This window comes from Rhinoderma darwinii, chromosome 9 (assembly GCF_050947455.1).
Source record: "Rhinoderma darwinii isolate aRhiDar2 chromosome 9, aRhiDar2.hap1, whole genome shotgun sequence".
NCBI classification, from domain to species: domain Eukaryota; kingdom Metazoa; phylum Chordata; class Amphibia; order Anura; family Rhinodermatidae; genus Rhinoderma; species Rhinoderma darwinii.
Window position 1 is genome coordinate 92341990 of NC_134695.1, and position 26325 is coordinate 92368314.

The following is a 26325-nucleotide window of genomic DNA, read 5'->3' on the forward strand; positions in this document are numbered from 1 at the left end:
TGCTTGCTGTCAGTAAATTGGAAAATTATTTTCACAGGCGCAGTTTTAACGTGATTTTTTAAGTTGTTATTACCGCGGGGCCAAAAAACGTTTTGTGCAAATACCCCCTGAACAACAATGGAAAAAAAAAGCAGCAATGATTGGTTGCTATGGGCAACTGCCCCATTCTACCTAGTTTTTATACATCTCCCCCTCAATGAGCTAAAGTCTTACATACGCAGTGGTTTGTGGCGTTTTTAGGTTCAGTTTTTTCAAAGACCATGCTCTGGGTACAACTTTTTTTCTACCGTCTTTCCCATAGGCTTTAAAAAGCGCATATTTAAAATATTTCTAAATAAAAAAATACCACCAAAAACGCTTGTTAAAAAACCCACTTTTTTTTATAAGCGTTTAAAACTAGTCATAAAATTGCGTGTGTGAAGAAGGCCTAACAGCGATGGTTTTCTCTAAAGAAACAGTTCCTGGGTAATGTTCTTAGAACTACTTCTATGGAAAACAAGTAAAAGGCGTGTTTACGTTATCGCTTTGTGACGTTTCTCAGTTGCGTGTAGGAAAACAGCGAGGTCAGGCTTTGTTTATGTGGCAGTTTCTGTCAGCTCATTATAATGTGAAACTCTGAGATCATGTCAATGATAGGCCGGGGACTAGAGGCCTGAAACCTGAAAGACCGGTGCGACTCGTAATCTGGGACTGCGGTCAGCTGACAGGAAAGACGTTGCTGTGGAATCAGACACCACCACCGCTTGCTTGTATAGTCAAGGAGGAGCTCCAAATCCTACAGACACTGACATTTACTATGGAAAACTGACCCTAGGAAGAAATGGTGGCTCCCCTATGCCTTTAAATTCTCCCAAACACCCTGCTCCTTCCATTAAAAAGTATTTACCCTAAAAAACAACTTCAAATATCCTGGATTTGCCGTCTTTCCTATAAGGCCTCCTTCACAAAGGTTTTTTGTCTATCGTATTTTTTTATGTAACATGCGTTTTTATGTGCGTTTTTGGTCGTGTTTTTTATTTATAGTCATTTTATACCTGCGTTTTTGAAGTACTCTAGGGAAGCCTATGGTAGAAACGCTAAAAGAGCGCCATACCTTGAGCATATAGCGTTTTGAAAAACACCCCTTTGACCCCAAATACTCTACAAAAATGGCACAAACCAAAACGCTTTGTCTGTAGACTTTCTCATATTTTACCATAGGCCCCGTGCACACGATCATTGTTTTATGTCCATGTGCTATCTATTGTTCAACCGATAGCACACAGACCCATGAAAGGGGTTGTCCGTGACCGCTCATCAGTATATCGGTGCGGGTCCGACACCCGGACTCCGCACCGATTGGCTGACTCCGGGCGCTGGATGTTTTGAACGGTATACAGTAGTTGGAGCCGGAAGCAGATGGGTCTGAGAACTGCATATCAGACGTTCTGTAGAACTGCTCCTATTCACTTAACCGTGGTTTACACTGATCCGTGGGACAGAGCCTCAAAACTAGGAGCAGGTCCTATTCCTATCCGTGTTTGCGGCTCTGTTTTGTCCATTCAAGTCAAACTTATGGAACATACGGAATGGAGCGGAGGACACACAGATGACACGTGGACCGCAAAAAATGGACAATAGATCCGTTGTTCTCGGACTGAAAAGTACAAACGGTTGTGTGCAGGTAACCTCTGGCTAGCAGTATTCTTTTAGGGGGAAGGAAAAACGAAAAAAAAGGAGACAAAAAATGCCACCGAAAATTCAAGTGAACATGTGAATCCAGCCCTAAGGCCAATGCACATGATGCGTATTACGTGCGGCAAAACCTGCAGCGTAATAGCACCAGCATAGACAATGAGACTGCAGCTAATCTCATGTCCACGCTGCTGTTTTTTTTGGGACGTAAATTGACCCGCTGTGCGTGTTTTTGAAACCAAGGCGTGTCAATTTATCCCGCGATTCCGTGTGAAAATTCTATCCCTGTAGTTATACTGAAATATGCAGCAAAACCCGCAGCATGAAAACGCTGCAATTTAGGCAGCAAAACATAAAAACTGTTGTGGTGTGGTTTTCGTAAGTAATGTACTGCGGGTTCCTGGTCGGATACGCTACGTGTTTTTTTACACAGCGTATCCGTCCCGTGGGAACCCAGCCTTAGGATTCTCAAATACGTGGCAGATTTATTGCAGATTTTTCTGCCGCAAATACTCGGCAAAATCAGTGAGTGTTATGGTATGTTCACATGGCTTATTTTCAGCCATTTTTCGGGCCATAAACGCCCCAAAAACCTGCAAAAAATACGGAGGTTGAACGCCTCCAAACATCTGCGCAATGATTTTAATGGGAAAAATGGGTGTTTTTTACGCGCCCGTTTGTAAAAACGGCACATAAAAAAATGGCCTGTAAAAAAGAAGTCCATGTCACTTCTTGAGCCGTTTTTGGAGTCGTTTTTCATTGTCTCAATAGAAAAACCGCTCATCAAAAACGCCTGATGCTTAAAAAACTACTGAAAATCAGAGGCCGTTTTTAATTTAGCGTGTGAACATACCCTTACGGGCAGATTTTGCTGTGGATTCACCAAGGATCTCACCCCTTCTACACTGGAAAGAACGAAATCCGCTGTGAACATTCTGAGCAGAAATTGCAGCACGCACTGACATCCGTGTGAAAAATGTTCCGCAGCATTTGGATGAGATTTATTTGAAATCTCATCCACATGACTGGTACTATAAACCGCTGCAGACTTTCTATGTACAATTCCGCATGGAAAATCCGAGAAAATGGTATGTCGCTGTTCACACTGCGCTCAAGGTATATGTCCGGAGTACATGCTTAAAATATGCTGCCAAACATATGCCCAGGACGTGTTCAACTGTAAGCCTGTACAGTCTGTTATTGACCATGATAAAAAAATATCCTATTGTTATTTTTCAATTGAATGGTGTAATGTACTACGCTTTTCAATACAGAAACAACATAGCAACGTAAAGGACACGCGTTTCGCATACGTTTGAATAATGGTAGTCTATGGGCACGTCCGTGTATGTGCGCAGAGTTCAAGTGCAATGTGAACAGAGCCGAACTACAGCTCCTGCACACACATTTGAACTTTCCCGCTGAATGTATATCTCAGACCTATACAACGTTCAGCTACACACTTCCGCCATTGACTCCCATTGTAAAAAAAATGATATACCAGCCGCTATACGTTTTTTGGCGCAAATACTATTGTATAAAAATAAGTGTAGTTGACTACGCTTTTCAATACAGTTGAAAAAAAAAATGTCTATCAATGTTTTTGCATACAGCTGGCCAATAGGGCTTGGACTTGTAAGGCCTTATTCACACAACCGTGTTCGATCCGTGACAGTTCAGGGCGCCGGACCCCAAGCATCGCAGGTATATATGACGCTCAGTGTCCCTGCCTCCCCGCGGGAATACTGTCCCAGAGTATTCCCGCGGGGAGGCAGGGACACCTAGCGTCATACAGAACTATAATGCTAGGAGCCCGGCTCCCTGCAGTGTGTTTGGTCCTGGAAATGCGGCCGACTTGCAGTCCGTTTATCACGGATCGAACACGGTCGTGTGAATAAGGCCTTAGACGTATCGGTTGGCATAATTTTGCGGCATATATGCTGAGACGGCAACCCTAATAAAATGTGAACGGAGCCTAAGAAACTGATGTTTTTGGGGCAAATGCTCTCTGATTTGGAATAATTTGGAATTCGAATGTGCGGTAGGATATATTCACACGGTGCAGTTTTGCGTATTTTGTTTTTGCCGCGCGGCTGAAAACCACATAGAAAGAAACTCATGCATTTTTACTGCGATTTGCCTCTATTTTCTGCACTGTGTGACTACAATCTGATATAAAGTAATTATAATCGTAAAAGTATAGTAAAAGCAATAATAATCAGGTCCAGCCAAGTAATAGACAAATAATCAATATATATATATATTACAACGTACTAGATAAAGGTATAAAATAATAGGATTTTTACAGTCGTACGTCTACCTGAGCTTCTCCTGGTAGCAGCAGAGGAATGAGACCGGCGTCAGGAAGTAGTCCAGGCTCTGAGCTGTTTGGCAGGATATGTGAGAGTATTTACTGCTGTGGTGAGGGAGCGGGGCACGTGTTCTGTGCCGTGATGTCATCGTTGGGTGGGGATCATGTGATTTGTATGACCACATTGTGCCATACCTTACCTGGGTGTGTGGCTACAGTACACGCTCCGCATAGCAGAGGAGCTGCAGTCTATCTAGACAGCACAAACAGAAAAAAACATGGCCAAATAGATTTTATTATCCTGTTTAATGCAAATGTATCAGTTGGAAGATGGCCCTGTATGCAAGAAAAGCACCGGCTGCAATGACCATCCATTGCTCCATTGGTTTTAAAGGGGTTCTCCGGTATAAAGTTTCATTGAACACATCCAAATGTTCCAACTGGTACAGCTGTGAAGGAGGGACTAGTATATGTGAAATGTATATACATTTTTTTGGATGCTCAGTGTCAGTAAGGCCCCCTGCACACGGACGTAGCTGTGTCTACGGTCCGTGATTACGGCACGGACGGGCCACGGAATGTCATGCTCAGGCTGTCCGCGATCACGGACCGTGCACACACAAGATGTGCATTCATTTCAATGAGCCCGGACTGCAATTGAGGACCGTATAATGACATGTCCTATTTTTTTGCGGGCCGGGCTGCGGGCAATGCACGGACCGTGGAAACCGCGGTCGTGTGCATTGGCCCATAGGTTAGCATGTGTTTTATACTATCCGCAATTGAAACCGCCTCCCATTGATTTCAATGAAAGACGGAGGCATTTCCCGAGCAGCTTTTAGCTGCTTGCGGGGGAAAAAAAAGCGGCATGACCTTTCTTGCCGCGGTTCCACCTCTAACCTCCCATTGAAATAAATGGGAGGCAGAAAAAGCTTATTTCGCTGCATATTTTGCCCGCGTTTTGTCCTCAATGTCCGCGGGCGAAAAACGCAGCGAAACCCACGGCACGAAAATGTAGGAATTCCTGAAGGAATTTTAAGGCCGATTTTTTTTTTTTGCCTACAAAATACTCTGTGAACTACAACAGTACAACAATCACTGAACCCCATAACAGTACAAGCTTCACTGAACCCCATAACAGTACAAGCTTCACTGAACCCCATAACAGAGCCAGCTGCAACCTCATCATAACAGTACAAGCCTCACTGACCCCACCCATAACAGTTAGTGCCAGTCATAGTACCCCTATAAAAGTACAAGCCTCACTGAACCCCATAACAGAGCCAGCTGCAACCTCATCATATTAGTACTATCCCCACCCCCCCATAAGATTGCCAGCAGCAATGCCACCATAACAAAACTTGACATACTGACCTCCATAACTGTGTGAGCCACAGTGCCCCCGCAATAATGTAACATATCTGTAAGGGTATGTTCATACGGCCTATTCTCAGCCATTTTTCGGGCCCTAAACGCTCCGAAATAACGGCTAAAGATATGGAGGCTAAACGCCTCCAAACATTTGGCCGTTGATTTCAGTGGGAAAAACTGTGTTTCGTTCCTACGGGGCATTTAAAGGAAGAAAGAATTGTCTATGTAAAAACGCCCTGTAAAAAAGAAGTGCATGTCACTTCTTGAGCCGTTTTTGGAGCCGTTTTTTCATTCTCAATAGAAAAACTGCTCCAAAAACGGCCGTAAAAAAACGCATCAAAAAACACCTGATGCTTAAAAATAGCTGAAAAACAGAGGCTGTTTTCCCTTGAAAACAGCTACGTATTTTACAGCCGTTTTTTGTTTGCCGTGTGAACATACGCTAACTTCTTCGAAATATAAGTAAAGGACGGTGTCTGTGTGGAGGTCTAGGAGTCGTTGCTCTGTCACTGTCAGGACAGAATTATTGAATCTTGGGACAAATTAGACAATTTACTGGAGAATGGGGGTTGTAGTTGCTAAATTTATGCTTAATTTGGCGCATGTTGCTAGACCTGTGGGACCCCTTTCTCTTTCTTATACCAGCTTTTATTTGGGTGCTTTTGCATCAGATTTTTTTGACAGATTTTTGGTGCACGTTGGCATATTTTAAGCCAGACGGTTTTTCTAGACATTTATGAAAAGTGTCTAGTTAGGCAATTACAGCTGTTTTGGGTTTTTTGGCGCATTCTGGACAGAAATATGTTTAAAATGAAATGCAACATTGTGCACCAAAAACAAGCCACATTTTGGTAGAAATTCTAGCGCTGCCTTAATAGTAAATCGGCTGCTTTCCTATAACCTTTGGCGCAGATTTACTAATGCAATTGATTGCGCCTAGAGTTTGATGTAAAATGCACCATTTAGACACTTTGTCTCGGGATGAGGGCTTGGCTCAAAATTTGCCAAAATTTGGTGCCAAAAAAACTGTTGTAGACTAAGCCAACCAAGAAGTGGTAAAAGGAAGCAAAAATTGTCTAATGTCAAGCAAGATGCGCCAAATGTATTATATAGCAAGATGCGCCAAATTTATTATATAGCAAGATGCGCCAAATTTATTATATAGCAAGATGCGCCAAATGTATTATATAGCAAGATGCGCCAAATTTATTATATAGCAAGATGTGCCAAATGTATTATATAGCAAGATGCGCCAAATCTATTATATAGCAAGATGCGCCAAATCTATTATATAGCAAGATGTGCCAAATGTATTATATAGCAAGATGCGCCAAATCTATTATATAGCAAGATGCGCCAAATCTATTATATAGCAAGATGCGCCAAATCTATTATATAGCAAGCACCACTGTGATAAATTTGGCGCATCTTTGGACTGCCTGGTCTAAGTTTCTGCTGTCTAAATTCTAGACCGCATTAGCAATTCTGCCCTTTTGTGTTTTATGTGGTTTTCTCACCATTTTCACGATCGTTTCTTGTTGTCAGTGAACAAAAACATTCTTGTTTACATCTAGAGGCTAAAAACCTGACCAGAACTAATACCTACTCACAGCTGAGAGTTTGTTTCAATTGTATCCAGTATAGACAATGGATTATCAGCACAAATCTCTCTCTTGCCCTGATACTACTAAAATGTATCGGGCTAGATCCCAGGCTCGCAGATGTATATTTTTCTTACATAGAAACATATTAAAATGATAAAGAGTATTTCTACCTATTCTATATTTAAATGTAAATGCAACTAGTATCCAAATATAGATATGGCATAAAGGGCACCTACTCCTAAAGGCCCTTTTACACTGGGCAATTATCGGGCAGACAGGCGTTCATAGAACGCTCATTGCCATTAATTTCGCAGCATGTCAATTTATTCTGTGTTTTTGTTGATCTTCCGATGCGGGTTTTCCCCATTGAATTCAATGGGGATGTAAAACCTGCAACAGAAAGCCAGCCGTTGCGACTTCTGCGGCGTAATCGCTTCATTTATGCCGCAAAAATCGCAACGCCGGAAGAAAAAAAATAAATCATGCTTATCCAGAACACTCTCATTCTTCCTGCAGTCCGGCCTCCGGGGATGACGCTGCATCCCATGTTACTACTGCAGCCAATCACAGGCTGAAGCCCCACATGGCCTGCAACCTCATCCAGGGAGGTCGGAGTGGACGTCAGAGGTGGGAGGGGGTAAGTATGAACGGCTTTCTTCCGCAGTGGAATTTCTGTCCAAAAAAAACGCACCACAGCGTGGTGCAATTTTTCGGACTGAATGTCCTGCGGGTTCCAGGACGGACATGCTGCGTGATTTTCACACACCGTATCCGTCCTGTGGGAACCCGGCCTCAGTTTTCAGGAAGATAAGGCAGCAGAAATCCCTTCATCTACAATAATTACACAGGCTTTTACAAAGATGCTGCCGGGAAACTTACGTTGCGAATAGGCTTTTACAAACTGTCTGCCGGTGGGACGCGTACCACAAAGAAGTTTTTACAGACGGCCCGTGGTCCGGTTACTTTGCGCACCAGCTTTTACAACACTCTGCTGGCAGCATGCTTACCACTGCCCGGTAATCCTTTATCCCAAGTTGTTCTAAAACCAAAAGAGAACCGCTAGGCCGTTTGAACTGGGAAGAAAACCCAACCAGCAGTGAGGCTCCTTCCTAATTTGGTCCAGAACCATAGGGTATCATATCAATAGGGTATCTCTGGACGTTAGAACTAGAATCTTAGCCAGCAGTGATGCAAACCTGAACTGAGGCCCCTTCTTATTCCTAAGTGGTAGAAATTACTCTTCCTGAGAGTGGTATTACAAATCGCCCTAAATAACCCCCCTCTTACTGAACTATGGTGACCAATGGAAAAAACAGGTGTCTTCTTACCTGTGCGCTTGCACAGGTGGCACTAATGACATTTTCCTAATGGTCATGCTACTAGCAAGAAGGGTTTGAGTTTTTGGGATCACATCAGGGTCACCAAGAAATGTGGAATACCAATCACGAGAGACTGAGTCTTCAGGGAGATCAGGATTACTCACGACAGGAGCATTAACACATTCAGCACGTTTCAATGGAAATGCTCACCAAAGGGGGGGCCTCTACTTTTATACATTTTTTTACTCTGAATTGCACATCTAATCCTCACCCCGATTTTGTGTCTCACATCAATAACTCTCCCATTAACTACATACAGGCTTGTACAGCTCGTGATTCTCTAGCATTCTTCTCATGGTCAACATTGGGTTCACATATGAGGTCTCACTGGACAAAACTTCTTTTGTCCTGTCCATATTTAAAGGGGTTTTCACCATAATCATTATTTATCAATTGTCCACAGGATAGGTAATAAATATCTGATCGGTGGGGGTCCGACTGCTGTGACACACGCTGATCAGGAGAACGGGCTTACCTTGCCATTCCTGTGAGCCCCATAGGAACAGAGCGGTAGTGCACATGCTCGACCAGGGCTCTATTTCTATGGGGATGCTGAGCGCTAACTTTGACAGCCCCATAACAATTAATAGAGCAGTGGCCGAGCACGCGCACTACTGCTCCATTCCTATGGGGCTCACAGTAACGGCAAGGTAAGCTCGTTCTCATGATCGGTGTGGGTGCTAGCGGTCAGACCCCCACCAATCAGATATTTATCACCTATCCTGTGGACAGGTAATCAGTAATGATAATAGGAAAACCCCTTTAGTGGTCCTTACTTGAGTAGTCTCCCCCACCTTGTAATGTGGCTTTTATCCTCTGTAATCTATAATGTAATACATAGCATTATAGGCGGCTCAAATCTAATTTTTCTCTTCAGAATACCCCTTTGACATGGGGAATGGTAAGGGTATGTTCACACGCAAACTCAAAAACGTCTGAAAATACGGAGCTGTTTTCAAGGGATAACCGCTGCTGATTTTCAGACGTTTTTTAAACCACTCGCGATTTTCGCTGCGTTTTTTTACGGCCGTTTTTGGAGCGGTTTACTATAGAGTCTATGAAGAACGGCTCCAAAAACGGCCGCGTAAAATAGTACGTCATGGCGCGGGAAGAGGTTAAAGGGAACCTGTCACCAGCAATTCACCTATTAAACCAGCAATACCTGGTAGAAGTGGGTGAAAAATCATTTTTATGTAACTTCTAATTATCTTCTAAGTCGGCTCTGAACCTTTAGTATTCCGTTTTCTTTAGTGTTACCGCACCGTATGCTAATGAGCATAAGTCATATCTTCGTTCTTCAAGCCTTTCCGAGTTAACTCCGCCTCCTTACTTTTGATTGACAGCTCCTCGTCTCCCCCCAGCACACACGAAGTCCCGCGCTTGTGCATCGATGTTCTGGTGCGTGCGCACAACGGGACACCATAGCGGCGCATCCGCATTAGCTAGATTTTAGGCCCAGACGAAGAGGGGAAGGGTGTCGGACCATACATGACGGGCTCATGCCCGCTATCTAACACGAGACTTCGGCATTCAGGGGGGGCCAGTTTTCGGTAGTGGATGGGCATAAGAAGAGGAACGAAAGAGAGTGTCGGATTATTAACATAAAAGGCGCAAAATGTTTGCAGACCGTTATTTACGGTCGGAGGAGTAGTTTAGGAGAGGGGATAACACCAATGAACTCTTGACAGCAGCGGCCAGCGAGGGGTGAGGAGAGTTCAATAGCTGAAACGCTGGTGACAGGTTCGCTTTTAATATTTCCCTGATGGGAAAAAAGTTACGAATGATATTGTGACCATTGCAAGGAATCCAACGCAAGTCTAAGAGTCTGAGAAGTCTTAGCGACAACTTCAGGGTGCAAGTTATAATGACGGTCTTATTAGTTGTCACTGAGACATCCCGGATACAGATATAACTAAAAAAGATCTTAATAGAAAATGACGGGAGATTAGTCAAGAGCATATCCTATAGGTCTAAGGGGAACTGCATAACTGATAAGTGCACACATCTTAGTTATGTGGGGGCTTTATTTACATAATATGGGGGGCATTTGGTTACTCAGCATTGTATGTGTTCTACCGTTTCTTCCATAAGCTTTTCCTTCATAGAGAGAGGAAGGTTTATAACACAGAACTACCCGTTCACTGACATATCGAGCGTCGGGGGAATCTTCTTGGTCTACTCCATCAAGTCCTGCGTCCCAATATTTCCCCCCTGTGATTTCTAAGAGACTCAGGTCCGGGAGCTGAACTTCACTCTGGTAAGAAAAAGGCATAATCAATAATAGGCATAGCATAAAAGACATAACACATCATTATTGCTTGGCTACACATAGGCATCTCCTCTATCCAAGACCGTACCAGTCGAAAGGAATACATTGAGTGTCATGCACATGCAACTTTCATGAGATTTTCATCAAGACATGGTGTGTACGGAGCCTTAATGTGACAAGGAACCTCCCGTTAATCGCTATGCGGTTCATTGTATTTCAGTCACTTCAGTAATTAGGCTTCCACCGCCAGTAAGTTGGTGATCACTTCTGAAATCTCATCGAACATTCCTCAAACCGGCGACTGACATAAACTGTCTCCCAATTTTACTCACTGAAACCGCAGACTTAACGTTGTAGGGGATGTTCTAGAAGTCGCTGATCTCCACAAGGTACTTCTCCACCGGACATTTAGAAGGCGCTATGGTACTGAGCCCCTGAATCAGCTGTGGAGAGAGAAAAGCCAACTAAAACATATGTGGGTGAAATAATACAGTGCAAATAACGGCGCTATTCTTGTATAGAGGACACCCAATGGGCGAGATTAGCCACATGGCTGTACCAGCGCTCTCTTGTATCCTGGCAGCCCGCGTGTAACGGACTATGATGTATCCACCTAAATTTGATAAGACCACAAATTACTTTTGGATTGATGGATTCGGCTTTACCTTCCTGGCATTGTTTGCCATACTTTTTTTCCATACTTGTTGCACAACTGGATAGAGATCTGTAATACACACAGACCTGATCACATCCTGCAAATGGAAATCCATGGATATCCAGCTTTTACATGACTTTGATTCTCAGTGGTAAGTAATAAAACCATATGATTCTAGAAACATAAACATAATTCTAAATCTAAAAATACTTTCCAGTCAATGGCGCTAGAGCTAGTGCCAATAGTCCTACCAACAGGGTTGCCGCTGTAGCGTGGCTGTTGCCCGAGATTTCACTGCCCCTTATACCAGGTCACCATTAACATCTCACAGCCATCGTGCTGAGGATACATTGCACGGTTCCCATTTACCGATGGAGGTGTCACCATTTTGTCTACGTCCCGTATCCCCTTCATACGCAAAGATTAAGCCGAATTTTACAAATTCTTCTGAAGATAAATCCTAGCAAAAAGTTAACGTGGAAAGTAGATAATCTATTACCCAATGGTTTTAGCTCAGGAATATCCGTCTCTACACGAGGAGCGCACCAAATCACACTGGACGCAGCTTCCTCTAGGATAATGACACAGTTAGAAGCCAAATGCAGGGGCGCAAACAAATTTGAGGTCAAAAACTGTACAGATAGTGTCAGGTCCGTATTTCACACCGAATAACCACCTCTGTAAATTGAAAGCTGAAGGCATGCCTGGAGAGAAGTACACCACACAAATGTCTGAGGTACAGCTTCAATGTCAGCCAGGAGGAACTGAACTTTATTCAGAACAAAGAAACACACACAGAGAAGACACATGCCCCTCCCTATAAGTTTTCCTATACATTCTTCTGCACACTTCTCTTTGCATTCCAAGGGGCGGTGTCTTCCATAGGTGTATCCGACATGAACAAAGAACTTGTTATATATATCAGTATATTACACAAAGAACTGAAATGTATATACATATGTGTGAGGATAATATTTTTCAGACAATATACATAGAAATGATCCCTGACAATAGAAGGTAGCAGTGATCAGGTAAATAGCAGGGTATATGGAGTTTCAAATAGGGCGCCCTCTAGTGCAATTGGCCGAGAGTGCACGCATGGTCTGGCGTCCTGGCCGGCCGTGTCGCGGAGGGCTGAGTAGCAGCGGAGGCCAGGTCGGTAGATATTGTTGAAGCGCAGACCAAGTTTATTATACATATATGGTACCAGGTAAACTTACTTCATTGTTTTTATTAATCCCAATCTTTCTAGAAGAAGTTGACAGTATAAATCCAGACTCTCCAAGACCTCTACCATATAATCAGGGGCGTAACTAGGAAAGACTGGGCCTCATAGCAAACTTTTGACTGGGGCCCCCCCTCTGCTGGGTATCACACAACCCCCCCCCTTGTAGATAGTGCCTCCCTATAGATTCCACCACACAGCGCCCCACTATAGATAGCACCATACACAGCCCCCTGTAGATAACGCCATACAGACCCCCTGTAGATAACACCATACAGCCCCCTCTGTAGATAACACCATATAAGCCCCCCCCAAAAAAACAAAAACGGCCTATAGTTTGTCCTACAAAAGACATGCATCCCCTATCCACAGGATAGGGGATACATGTGCGATCGCTGGCATTGATAAGGAGAACGGGGGACCGAAAGTCCCCCGAAGTTCTCCATGACTAACCTCGGACTTCTGGCGTCTGCGCAGTTCAATAAAAATGAAAGGAGCGCTGGTCACGCATGCGCACAAGCGCGACCGGCGCTCCATTCATTTCTACGGAGCTGCCGACACAGACCCCGGAAGTCCGAGGTTTGTCATGGAGAACTTAGGGGGGACTTTCGGTCCCCCGTTCTCCTCATCGCTGGGCGTCCCAGCGATCCCACATGTATCCCCTATCCTGTGGATAGGGGATGCATGTCTTTTGTAGGAACAACCCCTTCAGTGGCGTCGCGCTGTAGCAGCCATAGCGGCTGCTAGCGGAGCCTGCGGCCATGGTGGGGGCCGTGCTGGCGGGTGCCACGGGCCCCCTCATGCTGCAGGCCCCGTAGAAGTCGCTACGGCTGCTATAGCGGTAGTTACGCCACTGCGTATAGGTTTGTACGGTGTAAAACTACAGCTCCCAGCATGGCCGGAACAATGGTAAGGATATGCTGGGAGATGCGGTTTCACAAAAAAAAATCATAACACCCATCATCTCGCTGCAGATCATACAGTGACTACAATACTGATTAGAGGCAGATTAATTTACATTAAGTGACTCACCGGTGACATCTCAGATTCTAGTTTTTTTCTTCTCCCTCCGGTTCAGACATCTATGATGGATTTCTCCCGGCCATGACCCATTTCTGCAGTTTTCCGTTTAGATGTCTTCAGCTTCTCAGTTTTAAAACATTTCTGCACCTGTAAACAAAGTTAAAATTCTCAACACATCTAAATATAACTGTCTCTCACACACACACACACACACACACACACACACACACACCGTGCCCCCTGTAGATAGTGACCTACATAGAAGCCCCTGTAGATAGTGCCCACATATGGACTCCAGAGCTGCAAGGCAATAGCGCTAACCACTGAGCCACCGTGCTGCCCTACATATAGCTTCCCCTATAGTTAGTGCTCCACGTATAGCCCACCTCTGTAGATAGTGTCTCACATATAGCTCCCCCTGTATATAGTGTCCCACATATAGCCCACCCCTGTAGACTGTGCACTACATATAGCCACCCTGTTGCTAGTGCCCCACAGGTATCCCACCCCTGTATATAGTGTCCCACACATAGCCCACCCCTATAGAAAGTACCCTAAAAAATAGCTCCCCTATAGATAGTGCTCTACATATAGCCCACCCTTGTATAGTGTCTCACATATACTGCCCCACATATAGACCACCCTGTAGATAGTGGCCCACATCCCCACATACAGACCTCCCCTGTAGCTAGTGCCCCACATATAGACCCCCCCTGTATATAGTGGCCCACATATAGACCCCCCTGTATATAATGGCCCACATATAGAGCCCCCTGTATATAATGGCCCACATATAGAGCCCCCTGTATATAGTGGCCCACACCCCCACATATAGACCCCCCTGTAGCTACTGCCCCACATATAGACCCCCCTATATATGATAGGCCCCACATAAAGACGACCAACCCCCCCATTATAGATAATGGCATTCACATTTTTGAAGAAAAAAATAAATAAATTGCCATACTCACATGATCCGGTTCCCACGCTGTTCACTGGCGATGCAGACATGCTCTCTTCTGAGCATGTCTGCAGGAGCTGAACGAGCGTCCTCCAATGACGCTGATTGGCGGGGCAGAATGACTTGCCCCGCCAATCAGCACCTTCCAAGCATGGAAGCGGCGCGATCATGTCATCGCGCCGCTAGCCAATCAGTGTCATTGTAAGGCACTGGATGGTCAGGCACGGAACATGCCCGGCCATTCAGTGCTAACACATGTATTTGGCTGCCGCTAGCACTGGGGCCCCCTCCGGTGCTAGCGACACCTACAGGCATGATGAGAGGGCCTGTGTAAGGCTCGGCGGCGTGGGCCCCACAGTAGCGGCGCTACCGCTGTAGCAGCCATAACGGCTGCTAGCGGCGCCACCGGGCATTTGGGTGGGCGTGTCGGCTGGCGGCACGGGCCCCCTCAAGCCCCGGGCCCCGTAGCAGCCGCTACTGCTGCTACCGCGGTAGTTACGCCACTGCATATAATCTTCTCGAATAATATGCTCTACCCGGATCCGAGCATTGTCGTGTTTCCCAGATGATAAATAATCTGCTATCTCCTTCCTCTTCTTCTGGAGTAACTCAGCTGGAATTGGCAGATGAGAAAAAAAAATCAGGCAGCTACAAGGGGGGAAGGGGGTTGTCTGTGATCAGTCATGCCCTTTATTTCTCCGCCTATTAGGGATAATGCGGTCATAACATTTAATTTCACTGTAGGCTGTAAAGTGAGATGCTTCTCTGGAGCAGAGTCTGATGTGTATCATGTTTGGCCACTAGATGTCAGCACGTGTGAAAACAGCAATAAGTTATCATTGATTGCTACTTGAATTGATATAAACATTAAAACATTATTATTATTTTTTTTTAAAAACGAATAATTTTTAAAAACGCCACATTCCCCATCCAGATTTGTAGAGTGCCTGGTACTTAGTTGTGTCTAACACTCTTAGTGAAACCTGTTTTGCACTTTTGCAGACAAGGGACGTGGACGTAACACATGAGACATGTAGTAACTACATAACTTTTTTTTTCTCATATTGGATCTTTTCGTAATGGTCTCCAACCTGTGGCTCTCCAGTGGTTGCGGAACTACTGCAGCTGTCATTGCATGCAGGGAGTTGCATACCTCCCAACATTCAAGTATGACAAAGAGGAACAAGCGACGCGGTGCGTGCCACGTGCACCGCGTCAGTTGTCCCTCTTTGTGATACTTGAAAGTTGGGGGGTATGCAACTCCGGCAATTTTTTTAAGCCACGCCTCTAATCCCACCCAATCCCCGCCCATACACACCCGGTTCAGCACACACAGTATCATGATGTCATAGTGCCTCCCATACAGTATAATACAAAATAGCTTCCTCCACACTATATAATGCTCCCATAACTGCCACCATACAGTATAATGCCCCCATAGCTGCCACCATACAGTAATGCCCCCAAAGCTGCCACCATACAATATAATGCCCCCATAGCTGCCACCATACAGTATATTGCCCCTCATAGCTGCCACCATACAGTATAATTCCCCCATAGCTGCCACCATACAGTATATTGCCCCCCCATAGCTGCCACCATACAGTAAAAAGCCAACACAGATGCCCCCATGCAGTATAATGCCCAAACAAATTCCCCCATGCAGCATAATGCCCCATAGCTGCCCCATACAGTATAATGCCCCCTTAGCTGCCCCTAGTGCCAGTGCCTTTGTAGATGGTGACACAGTGCCCATGTAGACAGTGTCCATGTAGCTAGTGCCACACCCCCTTGAAGATGGCACCACCCACCCTGTAGACAGCGCAATTGGGACTCCGTCTAGGAGCGGAATCCCCAGCCAGAGGATAGGCTGGGGATTCTGCTGCTAGAGGGAAGCCCTGATGTCACTGTCCATATATGGACAGTGATGTCAGTGGCTACTCCTTGAGCGAAATCCCGACACTGGCCGGTGATTCCGCCCTAGGAGGAGCCCCTGACGTCAATGTCCATACATGGACAGTGACCTCAGGGGTTTCCTCTAGGAGCGGAATCCCCGGCCAGATCATCGGCAACACGGACTCCACTCCAGGAGTAGCCACTGAGATCACTGTCCATGACCTTGTTCTGGTGGTTTGCATTCTGGGAATTGTCGTCTTTACACCAGGTAAGTTTTTACAGAGCCATAAGGGTAAAGCCACACGGAGCAGCTCTGACACGTTAGCGACGCAGCCAACAACCGTGCCAGCACCACGTTTGGGCGCGGCTGTCAAGTACCCTGTTGATGCCGCGCATTATTGCGGGTAAAATGGCCCATGTCAGGGCCGCTCTGTGTGGCCTTTCCTTAATAGGCATGGAAAAATGTGTAGAGAGAATAAGCTGTAAGGGATAGGTCTGATGACCAGCTTGTTGACTGTTTCCAATAATGACCTGTAGAACTGTGAATGCAGCTGTGGAGTACAATTCAAGAGGCGACTCCGTGCAGGGATCTCCTTTTGTTATTGCTGGAATAAGCTTATACTGATAACAACATTATAATAGCAAATTGCTATCTCATTAGGTTTTCATTCTTACCTGGCGGTCATCTAGCTTCCTCAGACGGGCCTACTTGTGCAATAATGTCTCCCCATCACCCATGTCTCCCCATCACCCATGTCTCCCCATCACCCATGTCTCCCCATCACCTATGTCTCCCCATCACCCATGTCTCTACATTAGGGCAGAACTTGTAAGAAAACAAACAATACAATATATGAATTATAAGAAATATAATAAATGGTGTTTTATGTAATGGTGTATACTAATGCCCTCTTGTGGCACAGATAAGAACTGCAGCTGATATTTTTTCCCTCGTCTCCATAGCAACCCCTCCAGTTTACTTCCGGCTCTTTTTGATGACGAAAACGAGTCAGAGTCACGTGGGTGTAGTTGCTATGCGTGACGTTCGGCACACGTAATTTTTAGACGTCGGTTACTAAGGAATCGTCACGGTGACGCGACGGCTGCTGTGTCCGAGCAAGGCCGCAAGGAGGCGCCGGGGCCGGATAGAGATTGTCCGGGGACCCAGAGAAAGGCCGGGAGCAGGAAAGGGAGAGCGGGATGTAGGTGCCCGGTGTCGACCGACTGGAGAGCGACACCACCATGAGAAGATATGCCGGTGAGCTGACAATACTCTGCGTGTATGTGGCCTGTGTGTTGTATGTTCCCCTGCAGTCTCACCTCTGGCCTCATATGTTACAGACATGTTACATGGAGTTGTAGCCTCCTCTGCTACATAACCTGGGCCTGGGTCAGATGACTTGTGGCTCTTGAGATGAAGTGGAACTACAAGTCCCAGGATGCCACGGAGCGTGACATTGTAGCATCTGTCATACAACCGCAACCATTGTGCTGCTCATAGGCCGGCAAATCGATGAAAATCCAGACTTTTGCGCGCCCCCTAGAATTATTCGGAGATCGTGCGTGACTACGATATTTTGGTTAATATTTACGGGGAGAAAAAAAAATGACATGATGCAAATGACATTCCGTGATAATCGCCTCTTTAGTCTTGTGCGTAGAGCATTGCACGGCGCCGGTATCCGTACCCAAGTCGCACCATTTTTTTTTTTATTGCTTCCCATAGAAGTCTTGGGGGATCTCGCGCAGCCGTTCCATTTGCTAATGATGTTGATTGACTACTATGGAATGGCGACATATTGTGCGAGAACGTGACATTGCTCTGTGCGTATGAGTGTAGAAGGAAACTCACGCAAACACGGGGAGAACGTACAGACGTAATGCAAATGTCGCCTTTAGTCGGACTCGAACCCAGGATCCCAGCGCTACGGGGTTAAAATACTAAGCACAGTGCTGGAATAGCCTTGTGGTACCCAGAGAAGCAGGATTTACCCTCCCCCACCCTTTTAGACCAATGCAGAATTATTAAAGGGGTTGTCCAGCCATAAGAAGTTGATGGCCTATCTTCAAGACCATCAGTTTCTTATGACTGGACAACCCCTTTAAGATTCTTGGTGTAAATTGATGTGGATTTGCTTTTTTATTATTTTTTTTACTCCATTTATGTTTTTGGTTTTTTTATTTGTCGATCTCACGTCAGCTGGACATAGATCCAAAGATCAGGCCCTCATTTTCTGGTTTGGAGCCACTGCCGGAAACGTCGTGATCAGCGATTCCCTGAAATACTGTTCTTGTAGGGATCACGCCCCCTTGGTTGGGGTTAAGCACATACTTTTGTGCAATTTTTTTTATTATTTCGGTATACGTTTTGTCTTTGGTTTGTAAAGCTGTGTTCACACGGTGCTGATTCCGCTCCTAAATCTGGACAGAATCTTCAGCAGTTCCACCGGCAATGCCTGTATTATAAGTCCCATTCACATGCTCCACATGGAAAAAAAATCAGCGTGGACTTAATTTCGTACCACAAATGTCATAATCTGCAGCATGCCGGGGTGGTCCGAGCACAGGGTGCTTTTCTATACTGATGACCTATCCACAGGACAGGTCATCCGTATATGATCGATGGGGGTCCGACACCCGGACCCTGCACTGATCAGCCGCCTCCTGGCTCTGGAAGTTATTCAGAGGTCGGTGCCGAAAGCAGAAGCCTCCGACCACTGTATAGCGGCTGTGCTTCACTTGAATAGGAGCGGAGCTGCATATACTGTGACCGGAGCCTTCTGCTTCCTGCACCGACCGCTGCCCAGAGGAGGCCGGAACAGCTGATCGGTGCAGGGTCTGGATGTCGGACCCCCACCGATCATATCCTATGGATAGGTCATCAGTATGAAAAACCGGCCCATGCCTGGAAGACCCCTTTAATCCTGTCATCCTTTTAGCAAGATAGGAGGAAATCTTTATCTACCCCTGCAAGGAGGAGACCGTACGATCAGTCCAGAAAGCATGTTGTCGCCTTCGCTATACGTATAATTTGGTGTGGTAGGAGTTCGCCAGCACGGATAAGGTTACGGTTTGCACATTGTTCTGCCTTTCCAAGAAAAAAATAATCAATAATATCCCTCCGTCACCCCCTTCTGTCACGTTGTTAAAAATTCTACTGAGACGTTTCTTAGTTGATCTGTTTCAGGGAGAGCTGGGTGATGATTATTATACCTGCGTTACATCTCCCGCGTGTATCGTCACTCCGCTTTTTCCGGCTTCTGAGCAGTAAATCTGCCAAGTTGCCCAGTGATGTATTCTTTGCTCCTAGGCCGCATCTAGGTTGATTTACCATTAAGGGATCTGGAAATGCTGGGTGATGACCAGTCAGATCTGTGATGTTATAAGCCCCTGATCTAAAATTGCATTGTGGCTGATAGGAATCTGATACTGACTTGACCAATGTTCTTCATTCCTTATACAAACATATTGACCCAAAGCATTAGACCTACTATAGGCGGAGCAGCGTTTGTTACCTCGTCTCATCTCTACTACACCTATATAGCAATAAGAACCTCGCTCCGCTGACATTGCACCGACCTCATAGTACCAGGCATCGGCTGCCTTCACACGTCTCTCACCCATAAATCTTCATCAAATTGGGAATAGATCCTAGTACAAAAGAGAGGGGAAACATTTCAAAAATTTCCTTAGGCAAAATTTCACCTTTGTACTAGGGTCCATTCCTATTTGTTTGATGGAAAAAGTAGTAGTGGAGGATGGAATAAGGTCGTCGCAGTGTAGTGTCAATCCAGCCTTTGCTGTTTTCTCATAATTAAAGGGGTTATCCAGGATTTCAAAATTGACGGCCTATTCTTAGGATCGGGCATCAATATTTGATCGGAGGGGTTCTGCTGCCAGATCAGCTTTTTGAATGGGCGGCGGCGCTGGTATGAGATCCGCAGCCCTTTCATTGTTTACCCCGGGTTTCATTCCTGTTCGTACTTGCACTCACCGTTTCTTTCGTAGCCGCTGTACAAAGTATTTCTGGTTATTACATTGCAAATTGGCACCTAACTTTTGGCCTCCAATATCTTGATGTCTCGGCCGTACAAAAGTTAAGTTGTCTCCTGCAGCAATTTAACGTGTTCCTACTATACAGGTTTTTCCCATAGCTTTTACACTTTTTCCCGCCACTTTGTCCAGGGATTTTTGATCATCCATTGTATTATTACTTTATACCATCACACCTCGTACATGTTGGCTTCATCACTAGCCAGAACTGGAGCTTCTACCACCAGCCTTGATGGGCATCAGTAGCTCTGCTTGCTCTAGTCTGACATCATTATTATGCCAGTCTGCCACTAGTTACCATTACCCTTTAATAACTCCCATTTGTCCTGTAATCGTCTCAGACTAATGGCTGTCTTTTTTTTTTTTTCCCGCAGCTCTTAGACCAACAAGATGCCGAGAGAATCCATGTGGTGTCCTCACCAACCGTTGCTGCCAGATACCCATGAAGTTAACCGACAGTCATAGAGGCCCCATTAAAAGCAGGAATCAACATGAAGCCTGCATACGAACGGAGCCAGGAATGTCTTCCACCAAAGAAACGGGATCTGGTTCAGAGCACTATAATCCTAGAGGAGCAACCACCCAAGGTGGACATCCCACCCATTAATGAAAGCTCGGCTAATGAGACTTCACACTGGCCCAGAGGAGTACTGGTGGCTTCAGGACAAGGGCATGGGGTGAGGTACGAAGTGGCTGGAGAAGGGGCAGAGGCCGTCACAGTGGATCAGTATGGAAATCTGTACAAACTTGCTGTGCCCCCTACCTTCTCCCCACCAGGCCTGCACTCCGTGGTGAACATGAGCTCCATCCCCCCATCCTTTAATGTAGCACCCTCATTAATCCAACACCCGGGAATTACGTATCCATCCATACATTACGCACCCATCTCTCACACATCCGTGCAGTTTCTTGGGTCACCCTATGCCGTTCCATACGCTGTACCTCCAGGCTTCCTTCAACGCGCTGTAATATCTCCACCCGCGACATTAGCGACTTCTCACGTACCCCACTATGTGCCATATAACTCTATCATGTCTGAGGGAGTGACCCCTCCACCCCAGCCTCCGTCTCCCCAGACTTTTAGTAAGGTAACCGCAGCACAATCTCCCTCTGTTCTTATGGGCGTGGTACCGGTTGATGTTACAAAGGGAAGAGTTCCCGTATTTTATCAGCATTCTTCTCAAATGCCTGCAGGTTACCCTGTACATGAAATGCTCCTGGCATGTCCTCCTAATACACAGCATAATCCAGCCTCCCCCACTGACAAAGAAACGTTGATGGCTTCCACCAATGGGTCACAGAGAGGATCTGAATGCGCCTCCAACAGAAGAGGGAGCCAGGCCGTAGAACTGTACATTCATAATTCCGATGAAGAGATGGCACGAGGCCATAATGACAATCTGTTGGACTGTGATATGTATTCGGGCCATGCAACACAGAGGACAGAGGTTGCTCTGATGACCCATAGGAGCACTCCCGATACCGACCTAGAAGTTCAGAGAGTTGTTGGCGGGATGGTGTCACACGAATACTGTTCTTCAGTTCAGAGAAAAGAACGCATGAGCCCTTTAAATCTCTCCAATGACGTTAAGCACGATTCAAAGAGAGGAAATAGTAACCTCACCAGCCCATCCAGAGGAGATCTGCGAGGTGTGTACGGGGTACCGCACCCTCTGAAATATACGGAGAAAAATGCACTTATTTCGAATGGTGAAACAACCCAAGAAACACCGATTTCGAATGAGAGATTATCTTCAATAGCTCCGCAGTATGTCTCGAAAGCCCAAGAGCCCCGATCTCCAGAAGTGCATAGTCGAGGCAGAGACTCTCCACCCACGGGTCCCCCACACTCCTCTACTTTACCCTCACACTTCATGAAAGGCGCCATCATCCAGCTTGCTACTGGGGAACTAAAGAGGGTGGAAGACCTACAGACCCAGGATTTTGTGCGAAGCGCGGAAGTTAGCGGTGGCCTTAAAATCGATTCCAGCACAGTGGTGGACATCCAGGAGAGTCCGTGGTCAGGATTTGTGACTCTTCATTTTGTTGTGGGAGAGCAGCAGAATAAAGTGTGTCTCGACGTCCCGCCGGAACACCCGTTTTTTGTGTATGGACAAGGCTGGTCTTCGTGCAGCCCTTCACAGACTGCTCAGCTTTTCGCGCTTCCTTGCCACCGGCTTCAAGTGGGAGATGTTTGTATATCAATAAGTTTGCAGAGTATATCCAAGAACGGCGCATCGCCCGCAGCCAGCGCATCCACACACCAGGCTCTGCCCCATCCTGTTGAGAAAGCAGTGTTACAATCTAGGGAGTGCCCACTGATGTCCGAAAGAGATGGCGATAAGCAAAATCCGCTTCTGATAGATGGTTTAGCTCCTCTTCCCACAGCTCCTTCAAGCTGGTCAAGCCCGGGAGTCCAAAGATATAGCGGACAGAGTACCGAAGGCCGACCCTCGCCTTCACGCCATTCTTTCATTCCACAAGAGGTGAAGCTGTCCATCGAGGGTCGGTCAAATGCAGGGAAGTAGTATAGGACTCTCTGCAAACCTAATAAATTTGCACAGTTAGAGTACAGGGATAATCATGGACGTTGAGGCGGCGGTCCCTGCTGCTCGAGGAACGACGTGAGAGGGTCATGCCTACCGCACAGGCACGGCCCGTTCTTATGTAAGAAAATGGAGATCTTTTATTTTCTTGGTAATCATTTGAACCCTATTGTACCATATTTTATACATATATATTGTGCATTTCCATGCATTATTGCTGGCGTGTTAAGTATAGGGGGCAGCAAAAATGTTTTAGATGTCGGAACGGGGTGACTATTTTAAGGAGAATGGATAAGAGGTTATTTTTTGGTAAGTGTCTTCCTGGGATTCTAAACTTCCAGATACGACCGCCGGCTTGTAAATCTCCCCCTACCTTGTCGAACAGGCGGCCTGCGATCACGTTTCTTAGTGCTGCGGTTCTTTGCCAGACGGGACATCTTGCAACTCCGCACACCCAGGACTTTCGCGGCCAACCGTAATAGTAACTGACATTGACGAGCCGGCACCGCGGCCAGGATACGGCAAGGTTCCTTGGTCACCCAAACACACCCCGAGTGCAATAAAAGTTTTATGTCCTGTTGTAGCATGGACCCTGGCTCTCCTGCACCTTGACTTCTGACCGAAAGCTTTACCTGCAGAGACCTCTTATCTTATATTCTATATATTGATCTCAGATCTGGAATACACTTGGCGTGTAGTAGTATGCTATATTTTTAATGACAACTTTCCACACTGCCAAACTCGCTTTAGAAGACACCTGATCCCATTCTGAACGTCACTGGACACTACATATACTCCCAACATTTCCTTCTAAGAAGGCCAGATGAGTCACTGGATAAATTAAAGAACACCCCTGTCTTTAATAATATATATATACGCTATAATAGGAGCAAGGCAGATGTGCAAAAAGCAATTTCGGGACGCGGGTGCATACGGTGCGCCTGGAATAGTGCGCAGGGGGTGGGGCTTAACGCATTGCAAGGTTTTTAAGATGCCTTTTTTTTTTTTTTCAAGAAACGTAACCGTAATGAGAGGAAGCGTTCCCCTGCCTCAGACCAGTGTTAAATAACATACAGCATAGAAGGATCCTCTTGTGCAATGTCATCTACGAGTGGAATGGATCATACCACTTCCCTGGATAGGGGGGGGGACGGGGACGTAAGTCATCATATTCGGTACCCAGAACACATTTCATATAATTAACCAATAACCTAATATGCATCCTACAAAGCCTTAGACTTTAGGCAGGTGCTTCTATCCTATTACGCTACCTGATCTTTACCAGAGCATTAATCTATATTTTGTTGTGCTTTTTTGTAACTGTTTTAAATAAATCAATTTGTACTGTATATTTGTATTCCAGCTGAGAAGCTTTTTTTGGTTTTTTCTTTGTTTTTTTTTTTCTTTCCCTCTTCTCTGTACTTGAGGTATACAAAAAAAAAAAAAAACAACTAAAAAAATGTATTTTCGTGCTAAAACACATTTAACATATGTAAGCATTCTATGTACCAATATGCCTATATAAACACATAGCTCTTTTTTTCTGGGTGTGTCTTACTTTTTCGGGCATGAATCAATTATTCTGGTAACGCAGTGCTTCAGGGAGAATATTCGGTGGATTTCCTTGTAGAAACTAAGGGTAGCTCCATAATTTTAACAGTTCAAATGTACAATAGACATGTTGCATACTTTACTAGCATCGAGATCTGCTTTTTGATGGTTTTCTGGGGGTGCCGCAGGTTCCAAATCCTCATATCTCACAGCACCCCCTGCTGCTTCAGTGTTTTTGGGAGTAGTGTTTATATCAGGCACTGAATGGTAGTCTGATTTTCTATACATTACTAGCATCTGGAGCTGCAGTTTCCTGTTGGTGGTGCAAACTTCATAATCTCACTGCATCCCCTGCTGCTTCAGTGTTCTCAGAGTAGTGTTTATATCCGGCACTGAACCGTAGTCTGATGTGTACACTTCTAGCATCTACAGCGGCATTAATAATTCTGGTTTCCTGGTGACTCATGTCACTGCAGCCCCTTCTGCTTCAGTGTCTGTGTTTTCAGAGCTGTAGTGTGATGCATAAATGGGTTATAACACATAATCGGGCTGAACACATTTAACAATTGGTGTGTGAAACAGAGACCGGACCCATGGGACATCGGTGTTTCCACTTTCAGCCCTGACCTGTACGTACATTTTGCCTGTATAGTGCGCGCCGGTATAAATAACGGGAAGTTGTCCTCTTGTTGGTTAGTCAAGACTGATGCTTTTAGGATTACGTTGTTTTCCAGAGTAGTGGAAGATCCGGTCAGTAATAATGTCATCTGTAGAGGTGGCTCCAGGTTGGTTCTTTCTATGGCGTTGGTGATTCTTCTTACTAGAGTTAATGCACACAACATTTTTCTACACCTGCCACAAAGCAGATCAGTTATCAGGTCCATCACTGTATTTGACTTGCTTTGTGTCATAGTGACAGTCCTTAAATCTCCCAATTAAAAGCAGGCCAGTACATGTAACCGCACCCGCTGAATGGCCCTGTGTTGCAAAAAAAGCATGATATATATGTTAATACGTGCTTGTATATAGAGTACAGTGGGGCCGGTCACATGATGAAGAGTCATATCATTATCAAAGAAGACTGCAACTAGACTTCCGGTCCCCCGGGAGTGCTATGAAAATCTCAATCAGTGTGACGGGGAACTGAACTGTATATTAGCGAGTATACTCACATACTGCTAATAATATTTAGTCCCCACATAACCCCTTTAAAGGGTAACTAAACATTTCACAAACTTCTGACATGTCATAGTGGCATGTCAGAAGACTTGATTGGTGGGGGTCCGAGCACTGAGACCCCCAACCAATTGCTAAAACGAAGCTGCAAAAGCACTCGTGTGCGGACTCAGCCACTTCGTTTCTGTTCGGCTTTTTCCGTAAAGCCGATGCAGCGGCGTACGGGCTCATAGACTTTCTATTGAGCCCTTACTCGGATACATTGATTTTCAGAAAGAGCTGAACAGACACAAAGCGACTGGGCGCTCACACGAGCGCTTCTGATGCTGCGTTTTAGCGATTGGTGGGGGTCTCCGTGCTCGGACCCCCACCAATCAAGTCTTCTGACATGCCACTATGGCATGGCTGAAGTTTGCCAAACGTTTAGTTACACTTTGTCTGATTACAGCCATGGCATAGTATTCAGATGTAGATAAATTAACTGTCCCCCTACATTATAGGAGCTAAACGTTTAGGGGTGTGTGTCGTCAAGCTTGTCGGTTTCCAATGACAACCAACAGAATTGTGAATGTAACTTCTAAACGTCGAATCAAACTTCGATATGTACTACCTACCTTCTCATGCACGTTCG

The 26325-nt window shown here is 45.6% G+C and overlaps 2 protein-coding genes across 4 annotated transcripts in view; one reads left to right on the forward strand and one right to left on the reverse strand.

Annotated features, from left to right (window-relative positions):
* Positions 1-17843, reverse strand: part of LOC142661187 (IST1 homolog) — a 33849-nt gene extending 16006 nt beyond the window's left edge. Inside the window, exons 1-5 of one of the 3 annotated variants that reach the window (XM_075838498.1) lie at positions 17044-17639; positions 13521-13658; positions 10941-11051; positions 10486-10593; positions 3995-4238 (exon numbers count right to left, since the gene is read on the reverse strand). In XM_075838498.1, coding sequence (XP_075694613.1) covers positions 3995-4170 — 176 coding nt within the window. In that variant the 5' untranslated portion in view covers positions 4171-4238; positions 10486-10593; positions 10941-11051; positions 13521-13658; positions 17044-17639. Of the gene's footprint in view, positions 1-3994; positions 4239-10485; positions 10594-10940; positions 11052-13520; positions 13659-17043; positions 17640-17718 lie in introns of those variants that run through there. The other 2 variants (XM_075838499.1, XM_075838497.1) reach the window with 2 other exon arrangements.
* On the forward strand, positions 17375-24316 carry ATXN1L (ataxin 1 like). The gene is made up of 2 exons (XM_075838494.1): positions 17375-17626; positions 20796-24316. Exon 2 carries the CDS (start codon positions 20913-20915, stop codon positions 22947-22949), a length of 2037 nt encoding a protein of 678 aa, XP_075694609.1. The 5' UTR covers positions 17375-17626; positions 20796-20912; the 3' UTR covers positions 22950-24316.
* The last annotated feature ends 2009 nt before the right edge of the window (positions 24317-26325 follow it).

Excerpts from the sequence above, each read along its gene's own strand:
- ATXN1L (XM_075838494.1), top strand. The coding sequence starts at position 20,913 with ATGAAGCCTGCATACGAACGGAGCCAGGAATGTCTTCCACCAAAGAAA.